This window comes from Gorilla gorilla, chromosome 4, assembly GCF_029281585.2.
Source record: "Gorilla gorilla gorilla isolate KB3781 chromosome 4, NHGRI_mGorGor1-v2.1_pri, whole genome shotgun sequence".
Classification (NCBI taxonomy): domain Eukaryota; kingdom Metazoa; phylum Chordata; class Mammalia; order Primates; family Hominidae; genus Gorilla; species Gorilla gorilla.
Genome location: NC_073228.2, coordinates 43680990 through 43694872, shown reverse-complemented (window position 1 = coordinate 43694872; position 13883 = coordinate 43680990). Strand labels below are relative to the sequence as shown.

General features: G+C 38.7%; 1 protein-coding gene across 4 annotated transcripts in view; it reads right to left on the bottom strand.

Moving 5' to 3' along the window:
- The window catches only part of SKAP1 (src kinase associated phosphoprotein 1), a 296926-nt gene that overhangs the window by 261025 nt on the left and 22018 nt on the right, over window positions 1-13883 (bottom strand). For all 4 annotated transcript variants that reach the window (XM_063706296.1, XM_055387722.2, XM_019028638.3 and 1 more), the window contains exon 2: window positions 2364-2469. In XM_063706296.1, coding sequence (XP_063562366.1) covers window positions 2364-2469 — 106 coding nt within the window. The remainder of the gene's footprint in view (window positions 1-2363; window positions 2470-13883) is intronic.

Sequence of the window (13883 nt, the reverse complement as noted above, 5' to 3'; positions counted from 1 at the left end):
ATGTATTTGCCATATGTTTATTTTTTACTTTTTTTTTTTTTTGAGACAGGGTCTCACTTGGTCGCCCAGGCTGAAGTACAATGTAATGATCATGGCCCACTGCAGCCTCAACCTGCTAGGCTCAAGTGATCCTCCTACCTCAGCCTCCCAAATGGCTGGGACCACAGGCATATACCACCACACCTGGCTAACTTTTTATTTTTTGTAGAGAGAGAGTTTTGTTATGTTGCCCAGGCTGGTCTCAAACTCCTGGCCTCAAGCGATCTTCTGGCCTCAGCCTCCCAAAGTGCTGGGATTATAGGAGTAAGCCACTGCGTTTAGCCTGCCATACATGTTTAACTCTCAAGTTTGATGACTTCTAAATTTCTTTTTATGCCAAGCTTTTTGGGGGACATATAACTGCCACACAACATAAGTAAATGTGGCAGCCATAAATGGCACAATAGAGGTGATATGGCTGAAGAAGAGGATTCAGGAAAACAAGGGTAACATTAACAGAATGATGATTGAACGGGTGGATGTAAGGCAATTTCAAACAGCTTGCCAAAGGAAAGCCTCGTTTTTCCATTTTCTTGTACAGTATCTAATTTCTGGCTCCTCATTTCCTCAGTGATCTGATAATTATGAAATTCTAAATAAAGTGTCATCTTTCTTGCAACAAGTCAATGAACAGAAAGCTCCCATCAACAATGCAGATATTTCCTAAAGTTCCTGCTGATGATTTCCTGAATGTCTACCCCACAAACTACACAGAAAGTTCTTTGAGAACAAGAATTTGAGAACAAGAAACTGACTCTACCCCATGACAAATTCAGCTTGTGTGTGTGTTCATGCATGTGTGTGCATGTGTGTATGTATTTTAAAAGAGGATTAAGAAGTATAATAATATGCAGCTGACAGTAATGAGTTACCGTAATTTGCCTTTTATTACCAACTTAAGATTGAAATTTAGTCCTTTCTCAATGCTGTGGTACAAATACAGGAAAGAATTCCTCCTCATTGTGTATTTGTACCCACAGCTGCAGTAAAAGTGTTTTTGCATTCCTTATCAGAGATTTATACCAACAGAATCACCAAATACACCATTATATTTAGGGCGTTCCTCTCCCAATTTAAAATAATTCCACCTTTATTCCGCATGCCACCCTTAGAGTAATCATAAAATACAAAGGCAAACTTGTGAAATTAAAAAAAATCTATAGGTTACTAAGTCTCCAGGTATGTAACTAAGCCTAAACTTATCTATTAATAAAATAACATTATGGAGAAGTTTGTTTTAAACACTTTTTCAACCTACCAAAAATTATAGATATTTCCACTTTTGCAAAAAACTCCCATCTTTTGCATTCTGTTTGTTTCAATTATTCAGGGCAACCCAGGCTGATAATTACACAGTCCCCAGTTGCTGAGTAAAAGTGATGCTTAATTAGCCAGCAGGAAAGATCGATTAAGATCCAGCAAGGCATCTCATGAGGTTCTCTCACATTCCTGAATGGAATAGATTCTGGCTGTGCCCTTCCGAAGGATAAAATTCTCTGCTTCTATGGAGTTTCAATGAGGTTTTTAGAGCAGATACTAAGAACTGTCAGCCACGCAAATTAAATCCCAACCATAACCCTGCAGATGCTCTTCCTTTTCTAAGAATATTCAGTTTAAACATTCTGAATCACATTGCCACCAGGTTTGAAAAGGCTAAAGGAACACTCACTTATCCCTTGCTCTCATTCAGTTACCCATTTCAAGCAATAGGTGGTCAGAAAATATATTATAAAGGAAAATTTTTATTTTTTCCCCAAGCAAGTGTTTGCATCTGTCAGATTCTCACATTCTAAAATGCACAAATTACATCAGGGCCTCTTATTTTTAAAAAATGACATAATATTTCAACCCAGTCCAGGAATAAAACATCCCAATATAGTCAAAGAATCAACTTGATAAGTCTCATTTAAGTTTTCTATGAGGTAAGGAGATGTGGAAGTAAAATCAGCACCAAAAATCATAATGAACATTATCTCATACTGCCTAACACTTTCTTGTTAATAATTTGGACAAGCATAAATGTTTAGCTTTCACCATTTTTTTAGTTAAATGCAAAAGTGGTCAATAAAGGCTAACATAAAAATCCAAAGCTAAAAGCAGAATAATTACCTCAAGATACATACATAATTATCAAAACATTTTTATTTTGGTAAACTACACTAACTATGCTTGCCTGCCTCCAGTTCAATTCAGTAAATATTTATTAAGTTTCTGCCAAGTATAAAGAACTATGATAGGTATGTCTTACCCTGTGACTTTATTTTACTGATTATAAATTGTTTTAAAGCTTATGAAGAAGATTAATGGAACCAGTTTATACAAACCTGGCTTTGATTTGCTGAAAGCCCCGTAGAATATGATCTCTGTGATCCCTTGCAACAGCGCTGAGGTTCTCATTCCGCAAACCTTCTGCCAGAAAATCTTCAGCATCTAAAAGAAAAGGAAAGTTGATAAAACAGAAAAGATGTACTAAGGGAGAAAGGAAAATCAGAAGGATTAAGAAATGGCACATGTATACATATGTAACTAACCTGCACAATGTGCACATGTACCCTAAAACTTAAAGTATAATAAAAAAAAACCAAAAAACTTTATGGTTGTGGCACAATGTGAATGTGCTTAATGCCACAGAGCTGTATACTTTATAATAGTTAAGATGGTAAAATTTATATTTTGTATATGTTACCAGAATAAATAATAACTAAAATTTTATATATACTTGTAGGTAACATGTTCTAATAATCCAAGACCTTGCTATGAATTTAGAAAACTATGACATATATTAGCCATAAGAAATAACTATTTTCTAAATCATTTTAAGTAAACATTTACATATTAATTATTACTGATGGCAGAGAATGGACTGTAAATTTCTTTCTTTTTTTTAGCGGGGGGACGGAGTCTCACTCTGTTGCCCAGGTTGGAGTGCAGTGGCGTCATCTTGGCTCACTGCAACCTTCACCTCCCAAGTTCAAGTGATTCTCCTGCTTCAGCCTCCTGAGTAGCTGGGACTACAGGCGCACGCCGCCAAGCCCGGCTAATTTTTCGTATTTTAGTAGAGATGGGTTTTCATCATGTTGCCCAGGCTGGTTTCGAACTCCTGAGCTCAGACAATCAGCCTGCCTCGGCCTCCCAAACTGCTAGGATTACAGGCGTGAGCCACCGCGCCTGGCCTGGACTGTCAATTTCATAAACATGTAATATTATAAATAAGTCACAGAAGGTCACAGGCCAATAGAAGCTAGAAAGAAATACCAATAAATAGAGCCGAAATAAAAAATAGAGCTGAACTGCAAAAATCAAGAACAAAAGGGCAGGCATTCAAAGAAATATTAATTAGCAGATGCATCATCAATGAAAATGACAATACAACCAAGTGAAGGAACCCACATGAGAAAGACAAATGTCTCCAAGAGAAGGGAACTGCAATTAATGTGAACATATATTATAAAATAGGGACATGATAGAAATACATAATATGAAACAAATCATGTTATGTTGAAGGAAGAAATTGCGAAGCGGGGGTGGTTCTACAAATTTTCAAAGACAAAATACATTGACAATGATTACAACTGCCAGAAACACTGGCTACACATTTTATTCTGCACAAAATGTTTGTCATCCCCCAAAAGCGTATAAATAATATAGTTAAAATTTTCCACCTCCAAAAATTGTGCGTGTAATATGAAACTGTATCATATATATCAGGGGTCCCCAACCCCTGGGCCACACATAGGAACCTTATTTCCTCAGTGATCTGATAATTATTAAATTCTAAAGAAAGGGCCACATGGCAGGAGGTGAGCAGCAGGTGAGCAAGTGAAGCTTCATCTGTATTTACAGCTGGTCCCCATCACTTGCATTACCACCTGAGCTCCAGCTCCTGTCAGATCAGTGGCAGCATTAGATCCTTATAGGAGCACAAACCCTATTGTGAACTGTGTATGTGAGGGATCTAGGTTGTGTGCTCCTTATGAGAATTAATGCCTGACGATCTGTCACTGACTCCTATCACTCCCAGATGGGACCATCTAGTTGCAGAAAAACAAGCTCAAGCCTCCCACTGATTCTACATTATGGTGAGTTGTATAATTTTTTCATTATATATTACAATGTAATAATAATAGAAATAAAGTGCATAATAAATCTAATGCTCTTTAATCATCCCCAAACCATCCCCCCACCCCCGGTCCATGGAAAAATTGTCTTCCATGAAACCAGTCCCCAGTGCCAAAAAGGTTGGGGACCCCTGATACATACTATCAATATATTGCTATGAATTTATATAGTTGGATAAGCACACCTAAAAATTTGTTTTATATTCACGTCATTTAACAATGCCAGGCCAGGCGTGGTGGCTCACGCCTGTAATCTCAGCACTTTGGGAGGCCAAGGCGGGTGGCTCACGCCTGTAATCCCAGCACTTTGGGAGGCCGAGGCGGGCGGATCATGAGGTCAGGAGATTGAGACCATCCTGGCCAACATGGTGAAATCCCCCATCTCTCTAAAAATACAAAAATTAGCTGGGCATGCTGGCACACCCCTGTAGACCCAGCTACTTGGGAGGCTGAGGCAGGAGAATCACTTGAACCAGGGAGTTAGAGGTTGCAGTGAGCTGAGATTGCATCACTGCACTACAGCCTGGAGACAGAGCAAGACTCCATCTCAAAAAGAAACAAACAAACAAACAAATAAAACCACCAAACAAAAAATCCTAAATAGCCATCGCTAGGACTTTTGATGAGATACAAAGTCCTGGAAATTGAATATTTCACAAAGGACCACCATCAACATCCAAGCTCTGCATTGTATCTATTGCATATGTGATTTAATGGGTTCCACTAGGGTCCTTTGAATGCTAACGAATGAGGAAATGGGAAGCTGAATTAAAAGGCAAAAATAAATGACATCTAAGATTCAATTTATGTAATATATCATAACAATAGAATAAAGGAAAAAAACCACATGATCATCTCACTAGACACAGAAGAAGCATTTAACAAAATTCAACAGCCCTTCGTGATAAAAATTCTCAACAAACTAGGAATAGAAGGAAGCTTCCTCAAACTAATAAAAAGCATCAACACAAACCCACAGCTAACATTGTACTTAATGATTAAAGACTGGCCAGTCATAGTGGCTCGTGCCTGTAATCCCAACCTTTTGGGAGGCCGAGGCAAGAGGATCACTTAAGGGCAGGAGTTTTGAGATTAGCCTAGATGATATAGAGAGATCCCATCTCTACAAAAAGTAATTTTTAAAAATTGGCTGGGCATTGTGGTGCATGCCTGTAGTCCTAGTTACTCAAGAGGTTCAAGTGGGAGGATCACTTGAGCCTGGAAGGTTGAGGCTGCAGTGAGCCGTGACTGCGCCACTCCAGCCTGGGTGGCAGAGCAAGACTCTTGTCTCAAAAAAAAAAAAAAAAAATTAAAAAAGAAAATAAATGGTCAAAGACTGAACACTTTCCCCATGTTCCTGAGATCAGGAATAAGATAAGGATGTCTGTTCTCACCACTTATACTGAACATTGTACAGGTGATGCCAGCCAGAACAACTAATCAAGAAAATGAAATAAAAAGCATTCAAACTGGAAAGGAAGAAGTAAAACTATTTCTATTTGCAGATGACATCCTGTATATGGAACACCCTAAGGAATCTATTAAAAAACTATTAAAACTAATAAAAGAGTTCAGCAACTTTGCAGGATATAAGATCAATGTTAAAAAATCAACTGTATTTCTTTTTTCTTTTCTTTTTTTTTTTTTTGAGACGGAGTCTCACTCTGCCTCCCAGGCTGGAGTGTAGTGGCGCGATATCGGCTCACTGCAACCTCTGGCTCCCGGGTTCAAGCAATTCTCTTGCCTCAGCCTCCTGAGTAGCTGGGGCTACAGGCACGCACCACCACACCTGGCTAATTTTTGTATTTTTAGTAGAGACAGGGTTTCTCCTTGTTAGCTAGGCTGGTCTCAAACTCCTGACCTCAGGTGATCGACCCGCCTGGGCCTCCCAAAGTGCTGGGATTACAGGTGTGAGCCACCACGCCCAGCCAATCAACTGTATTTCTATATAGTTGCAATGAACAAACAAAAAGGACATTAATAAAATTCCATTTAAGATAGCATGTAGGATGGGCATGGTGGTCCATGCTTGGGATTATTCTCAGCACTTCGGGAGGCCAAGGCGGGCAGATCATTTGAGCCCAGGAGTTGGTCAACATGATGAAACCCCGCCTCTACAAAAATACAAAAATTAGCCAGGCATGGTGGTGCACACCTGTTGTCCCAGCTGCTCGGGAGGCTAAGGTGGCCTCACTTGAGCCCAGGGAGGTTGAGGCTGCAGTGAGCTGAGATCACATCACTGCACTCCAGGCTGGGTGACAGAGCAAGACCTTATCTCAAAAATAAAAATTAAAAAAAAAGAAAAGAAATAAAGCAGGTAAAAGAATTATTAAGCACTTATGAATAAATAGAACATATTCTATGTTCATGATCAGAAGACTTAATATCGTTAAAATGGCAATACTCCCCAAACTGATCTAAAGCTTTTATGTAACCCCTATCAAAATCCCAGCTGGCTTTTTTTGTAGAAATTGAAAAGCTAATCCTAAAATTAACTTGGAAATGTAAGGAATCCAGATAGCCAAAACAATTTTGAAAAAGAGAGACAATGGCCGGGCGTGTTGGCTCACACTCGTAATCCCAGCACTTTGGGAGGCTGAGGCGGGTGGATCACCTGAGGTCAGGAGTTCAAGACCAGACTGGTCAACACGGAGAAACCCTGTCTCTACTAAAAATACAAAAATTAGCTGAGTGTGGTGGCTAGTGCCTGTAATCCCAGCCACTTGGGAGGCTGAGGCAGAATAATTGTTTGAACCTGGGAGGCGGAGGTTGCAGTGAGCCGAGATCACGCCACTGCACTCCAACCTAGGCAACAGAGCAAGACTCTGTCTCAAAAAAGAAAAAAAAAAAAAGGAAAGAAAAAGACAGACAAATTTGGAGGACTCACACTTTCTGACTTCAAAACTTACCACAAAACTACAGCAATTAGGAAAATATGGTACTGGCATAAGGACAGAGATAAAGTTCAAAGGAATAGAATTGAGAATCCAGAAATAAACCCTCACACTTATGGTCAATTTTTGCAAGAGGGCCAAGACAATTAAATGTTGAAAAAGTTGTTTTTTCAACAAATGGTGCTGAGACAACTGAGTATACACATGCAAAAGAATGAAGTTGGATTCCTACCTCACACCACATAAAAAAATTAACTAAAAATGGATCAAAAACCTAAATATAAGAGCTAAAACTATGAAACTCTTAGAAAAAGACAGGTATAAATCTTTGTGTCCTTGGATTAGGTAATGGTTTCTTAGATATGACACCAAGAAAAAAAAAGCAACCAAATAAAAAAATAGACAAACAAGGCATCATCAAATTTAAAAGCTACTGTGCTTCAAAGAAGGCCAACAAGAAAGCAAAAGGATAACCCACAGAATGAGAGAAAAGCTTTTGCAAATCATATAGCTGATGAAAGACTTGTATGTAGAATATATTAAAACTCTTATATTTCAGTAATAATAAGACAAATAGCCCAACTGAAAAATGAGAAAAGGAACTGAATAGACATATCTCTAAAGAAGATACACAAATGACCAATAAGCACATTAAAAGATGTTCAATATCACTAGCCATCAGGGAAATGCAAATCAAAATCATGAAATACCACTTCACACCCACTAGAATGGTTACAGGTGAAAAGAACAACAATGAATGTTGTTGAAAATGTAGAAAAATTGGAAACCTTATACATTGCTGGTAGGAATGTAAAACAGTGCAGCCACTTAGAAAAATAATCTAGCAGTTCCTCAAAAGGCTAAACAGAGAATTATCACAGGATCCGGAAATTATATTACTAGGAAATACCCAAAAGAAATGAAAACAGGTGCTCACACAAAAACTTTACACAAATATTCATAGCAGCATTATTCTTTTTTTTTTTTTTTTTTTTTTGAGACAGAGTCTCGCTCTATTGCCCAGGCTGGAGGGCAGTGGTGCGATCTCAGCTCACTGCAACCTCTGCCTCCTGGATTCAAGTGATTCTCATGCCTCAGCCCCCCAAGTAGCTGGGATTACAGGTGCATGCCACCATGCTGGGTTAATTTTTGTATTTTTGGTAGATGGGGTTTCATCACTTCGCCCAGGCTGGTCTTGAACTCCTAGACTCAAGCAAGCTGCCTGCCTTGGCTTCCCAAATTGCTGGGATTACAGGCGTCAGCCACCATGCCTGGCATAGCAGCATTATTCTTAATACCTAAAAAGTGGAAACAACCCAAATGTCCATTAACTGATGAATGGATAGATAAAATGTAGCATACAATGGAATATTATTCAGCAATAAAAGGAAATGAAATGCTGATATGTGCTACAACATGGATGAATCTTTAAAATCATTATGCTAAGTGAAAGGAGCCAGTCACAAAGGACCACATATCGTATGATTCCATTTACATGAAATGTATAGAATAGGCAGATCTAAAGAGACAGAAAGTAGATAAAGAAAGTCAGGAAGAGGGATTGGAGAGTGAAGGCTAAGAGGTTCAGGTTTTCTTTCAGTGTAATGAAAATGCTCTAAAATTTACTGTGGTGATAGTTACACAATTCTGTGAACATACTAGAAGCCATTGAGTTGTACGCTTTAAATGTGTGAGTTGTATAGTATGTGAATTATATCTCAATGAAGCTGTTTAAAAAAATAAATAAATACCTGTAATCTCAGCATTTTGGGAAGCCAAGGTAGGAGAATTGCTTGAGCCCAGGAGTTCAAGACAAGCCTGGGCAAAAAGCAAGACCCTGTCTCTACAAAAAAAAAAAAAAAAAGTTTTTAATTAGCTGGACATGGTGGTGCACGCCTGTAACTACTTGGGAGGCTGAGACAGTAGGATCCATTGAGCCCAGGAGTTCAAGGTTGCAGAGAGCTGTGATTAACCCACTGCATTCCAGCTGGGTGACAGTGCAAGACTCTGTCTCAAAATACTATATTGAATATTTTTTATTACATTTACACTTTGAAAATCATAGTTAAAATATATATATATGTATCAGTGTGTGTGTGTGTATAAATAACAACACCTACACATATCCTTTTGAGCTTTCAAAATTTCAAGGAAAGTGAAAACATCTCTCAAGCACCCAGAGAGAAAAAATAAGACACCTACAGAACAACAGCAACAAGAACAACAAAATCAAAATGGCCTTGCTACAAAATAAGCATCAGAAGATGAGATGTGTACAAAGTTTTAAAGGAAAAATGGTGTGCTCTAAGAATTCTAAGCATAGTCAAGATGTTGGTTTGGCCATATAGAAGGAGAAAATCTTCTCAAGTATATGTTCTGATCCACAAAGAGAAAGAGGTGGTGATAAATGTCAAACTGCAAAACAAGTTAAATCTAGATCACAGCCGGGTGCAGTGGGTAACGCCTGTAATCCCAGCACTTTGGGAAGCAGAGGCGGGCAGACCACTTGAGGTCAGGAGTTTGAGACCAGCCTGGCCAACATGGCGAAAGCCCATCTCTACTAAAAATATAAAAAAATTAGCCAGGCATGATGGCGGACACCTGTAATCCTTGCTACTTGGGAGGCTGAGGCAGGAGAATCCCTTGAACCTGGGAGGCGGAGAGTGCAGTGAGCTGAGATCGCGCCACTGCACTCCAGCCTGGGCGACAGAGTGAGACTCTGTCTCAGAAAATTAAAAAAAAAAAAAAAGAAATCACTGTGGTCTACATGGTTTAAAATTTATAAAAATATTAATATCAAAAATAATTCTTGGCTGGGCGAGGTGGCTGACACCTGTAATCCCAGTACTTTGGGTGGCCGAGGCGGGCGGATCACCTGAGGTTGAGAGTTCGAGACCAGCCTGACCAACATGGAGAAACCCCATCTCTACTAAAAATACAAAATTAGCCGGGCGTAGTGGCACATGCCTGTAATCCCAGCTACTCCCGAGGCTGAGGCAGGAGAATTGTTGGAACCCAGGAGGTGGAGGTTGCGGTGAGCTAAGATCATGCCATTGCACTCCAGCCTGGGCAAGAAGGGTGAAACTCTATAGAAACAAAACCAAAACAAAAATTCGTATGGCGAGACAATGTAAAAAATGTAAAAATAGTCTAATTCCTAGTTAGAAAATGAATAGAGAGGAAAATATATACTAAATCACACATTTACATAGGGTCAATGGATACTACTTCATCCTTGACAGTGATAATTAAAGACAGTGGGTTTAACTACGATTTTTCGAAGTGTAAATGTAATAAAAGTAGAATTAAAGGTTTTTAAAATATTCAATATAATAAAATATAGAAAAGAGAAAAGCAAAATAGCATAAAAGTGGAACTCATAAAATAAGATGACAATAGTGAAAAGTTAGACTTCTGTATTAAAAGCAAAAATTTTTGTACTGTATCAAAAAATTACACAAGTTTAATTACTATTTAAAAGATATCCAAAACAAATGAAGCTGAAAATAAAAGAAGAGAGGTGTACAAAACATCCTAGGCAAAATGATTTTTTAAAAGCAAGAATGGCAATAATTCATATCGAAATAGAATTAAAGAAACTATTATTAAAAGGCCAAAGGTGGTAATTTCATTTGATGTAAAGTACAATCCACAATAGATATGACCTGTTATGTGCTAAGTAACACACTAAAATACATACAATGAAAACTGTGAGAGAAGCAGAAATTACTAAAAAAAAAACATTTTAATGTTACTACTAGTCTTGGATAGATGAAGTAGACAAAAATAATGGTTTGGAGTGTGTCCAACAGAAACAGAATGGAAGCTACACATTTCATTTTAAATTTTCTAGTAGCCTCATTTAAAAAGTACTAAAAAGAGGGATGAAATTAACTTTAATAGTATTTATTTTTTATTTAACCAAAAATATTATTTCAATATGTAACCAATATAAAAATTATTCCTGGGCTATTTTGCTTTTTTGGCATTACATCCTCAAAACCCAGGGTGCATTTTCTTTTTTTCTTTTTCTTTCTTTCTTTCTTTCTTTCTTTCTTTCTTTCTTTCTTTCTTTCCTTCCTTCTTTCTTTTCTTTTCTTTCCTTTCTTTTTTTTTTTTTTTGAGACAGAGTTTCACTCTTGTCACCCAGGCTGGAGTCCAATGGCGCTATCTCGGCTCACCGCAACCTCCGCCTCCTGGGTTCAAGTGATTCTCCTATCAGCCTCCTGAGTAGCTGGGATTACAGGTGCCCGCCACCATGCCTGGCTAATGTTTGTATTTTTAGTAGAGATGGGGTTTCACCATGTTGACCAGGCTGGACTTGAACTAACCTCAGGTGATCCGTCCGTCTCGGTTTCCCAAAGTGCTGGGATTACAGGTGTGAGCCACCGTGCCTGGCCCCGAGTGTGCATTTTACACTTATATCTCAGTTCAGACTAGTTACATTTCAAATGCTTAATAGCCACAGACAGAGAATGGCTACTACGATGATCAGTGCAGATATAGAGGATTCAAATAATAGAATTAACAGAAAAGATAACAGAAGTAAGAAGTGAACTAAACTTTGTAACCTAAAAACAGAATACAGGCTGGGCCCAGTGGCTCACACCTGTAATCCCAGGCGGGTGGATCACGAAGTCAAGAGATCGAGACCATCCTTGCCAACATGGTGAAACCCCATCTCTATTAAAAATACAAAAATTAGTCGGGCGTGGTGGCACACATCTGTAGTCCCAGCTACATGGGAGGCTGAGGCAGGAGAATCGCTTGAACCTGAGAGGCGGAGGTTGCAGTGAGCCGAGATCATGCCACTGCACTCCAGCCTGGCGACAGAGCGAGACTCCGTCTCAAAAAAACAAACAAACAAAAAAAAACAACAAAAGCAGCATATAAACTTTACAAACTACCATGGAAAATTTATAAATATTGATTAAACACTGAATTACAGGAAAATCAATAATTTCTTAACAATTTAAAATTAGAAATTTCTTTTTCTTTTTTTTTTGAGACAGGGTCTTGCCTTGTCACCCAGGCTGGAGTGCAGTGGCACAATCACGGCTCACTGCAGCCTCAACCTCCCGGGCTCAAGTGATTCACCCACCTCAGCCTCCCAAGTAGCCGGGACTAAAGGCTCATGTCTCCCTAATTTATTTATTTATTTATTTATTTATTTATTTATTTATTTATTTATTTTGAGACGGAGTCTAACTTATGTCACCCAGTCTGGAGTGCAGTGGCGCGATCTCGGTTCACTGCAACCTCCGCCTCCCAGGTTCAAGTGATTCTCCTGCCTCAGCCTCCCAAGTAGCTGGGATTAAAGGTGCCCACGACCATGCCTAGCTAATTTTTGCATTTTTAGTAGAGACGAGGTTTCCCCATGTTAGTCAGGCTGGTCTCAAACTCTTGACCTCAAGTGATCCACCCGCCTCGGCCTCCCAAAGTGCTGGGATTACGGGTGTAAGCCACTGCGCCCAACCAATTTTTAAAAATGTTTTGTAGAGATAGGGTTTCGCCATGTTGCCCAGGCTAGTCTTGAACTCCTGGGCTCAAGAGATCCTCCTGCCTCAGCTCCTAAAGTGCTGCAGGCATGAGCCATCGTGTTTGGCCTAGAAAGATCTTATTTTATTACCATAGTGAAATAAAACCAGAACTTGATATTAAAAAGAGTAAACAAACTCCTCTACACTTAAACATTAAAAACACATACTCCTACATATATTATGAGTCAAAGAGAAACTCAAAAATTATAATTACCACTTAGGAGAAAACAGCCTATATAAAATGTTACAAGATATGACCAGCATCATGGAGTGACAAATTCATAGACTTAAATATTTTCAATGTTAAATAAGAAAGAACATAAGTAAATGCAATAAACACCAAACTCAAGAAGTCAGAACAGAACAATAAAACAAGTCTATGGGAAAAAGGAGGAAGGAAACAATAAAGATAAAAGCAGAAATTAGTGTATCAGAACAATGGTTTTCTAACAGTGCTCTCTGGACTCACAAGCCTCTGATAAGAAAGAAAAAGAGTGGGAAATTCCCTTCTCCTCACTCCCCTTTGATTTAATCACAAGTGCTTGGTTTTTATATGCCAGGATTTCACATACGGTTTTATTTTTTTTTAAAGAGTTCCATTGTACAATTTAGTGGGTAAAAATCATAAGCCTTAAAAATAGGGGGGAAAGCCCAGGTGCAGTGGCTCACGCCTGTAATCCCAACACTTTAGGAGGCCCAGGCAGGCAAATTGCTTGAGCCCAGGGGTTCGAGACCAGCGTGGGCAACATGATGAAACTCCACAGAAAAATACAAAAATTAGCCAGGCATAGTGGCGCATGTCTGTAGTCCCAGCTACTTTGAAGGCTGAGGCAAGAGGATTGCTTGAGCCCAGGAGATGAAGGCTTCAGTGAGCTGAGATCGTGCCACTGCATTCCAGCATGGGCAACAGAGTGAGACTTTGTCTCCAAAAAAAAAAGGCAGGGGAGGAATATATAAATGCTACATAAGTGTAAGTGTAAGACCTGGAATTTTTCAGAGGGGGGGGAAATCCAGTAAATGATAAACCATTAGTAAATGCAATCAAGAAGAAGGAGAGAAAGCACAAATATACAAAAATTAGGCAGAGTAAAAAGGAGCAAAAACAAAATTTTTAGAAAGATCATGAAATACTTTACAAAAGTGGTAAGGGTTCAAGTGCTTTTAATTTTTTTTGTACTTTTATGTATAATTTAAGTTTTGTGATAACAAGAATCATTTTATCTCTCTAAAAAGCTATTTTGAAAAATAAAGTGCCATGTAAACAAAATAAAACACCAGGCAAATAAATTTGA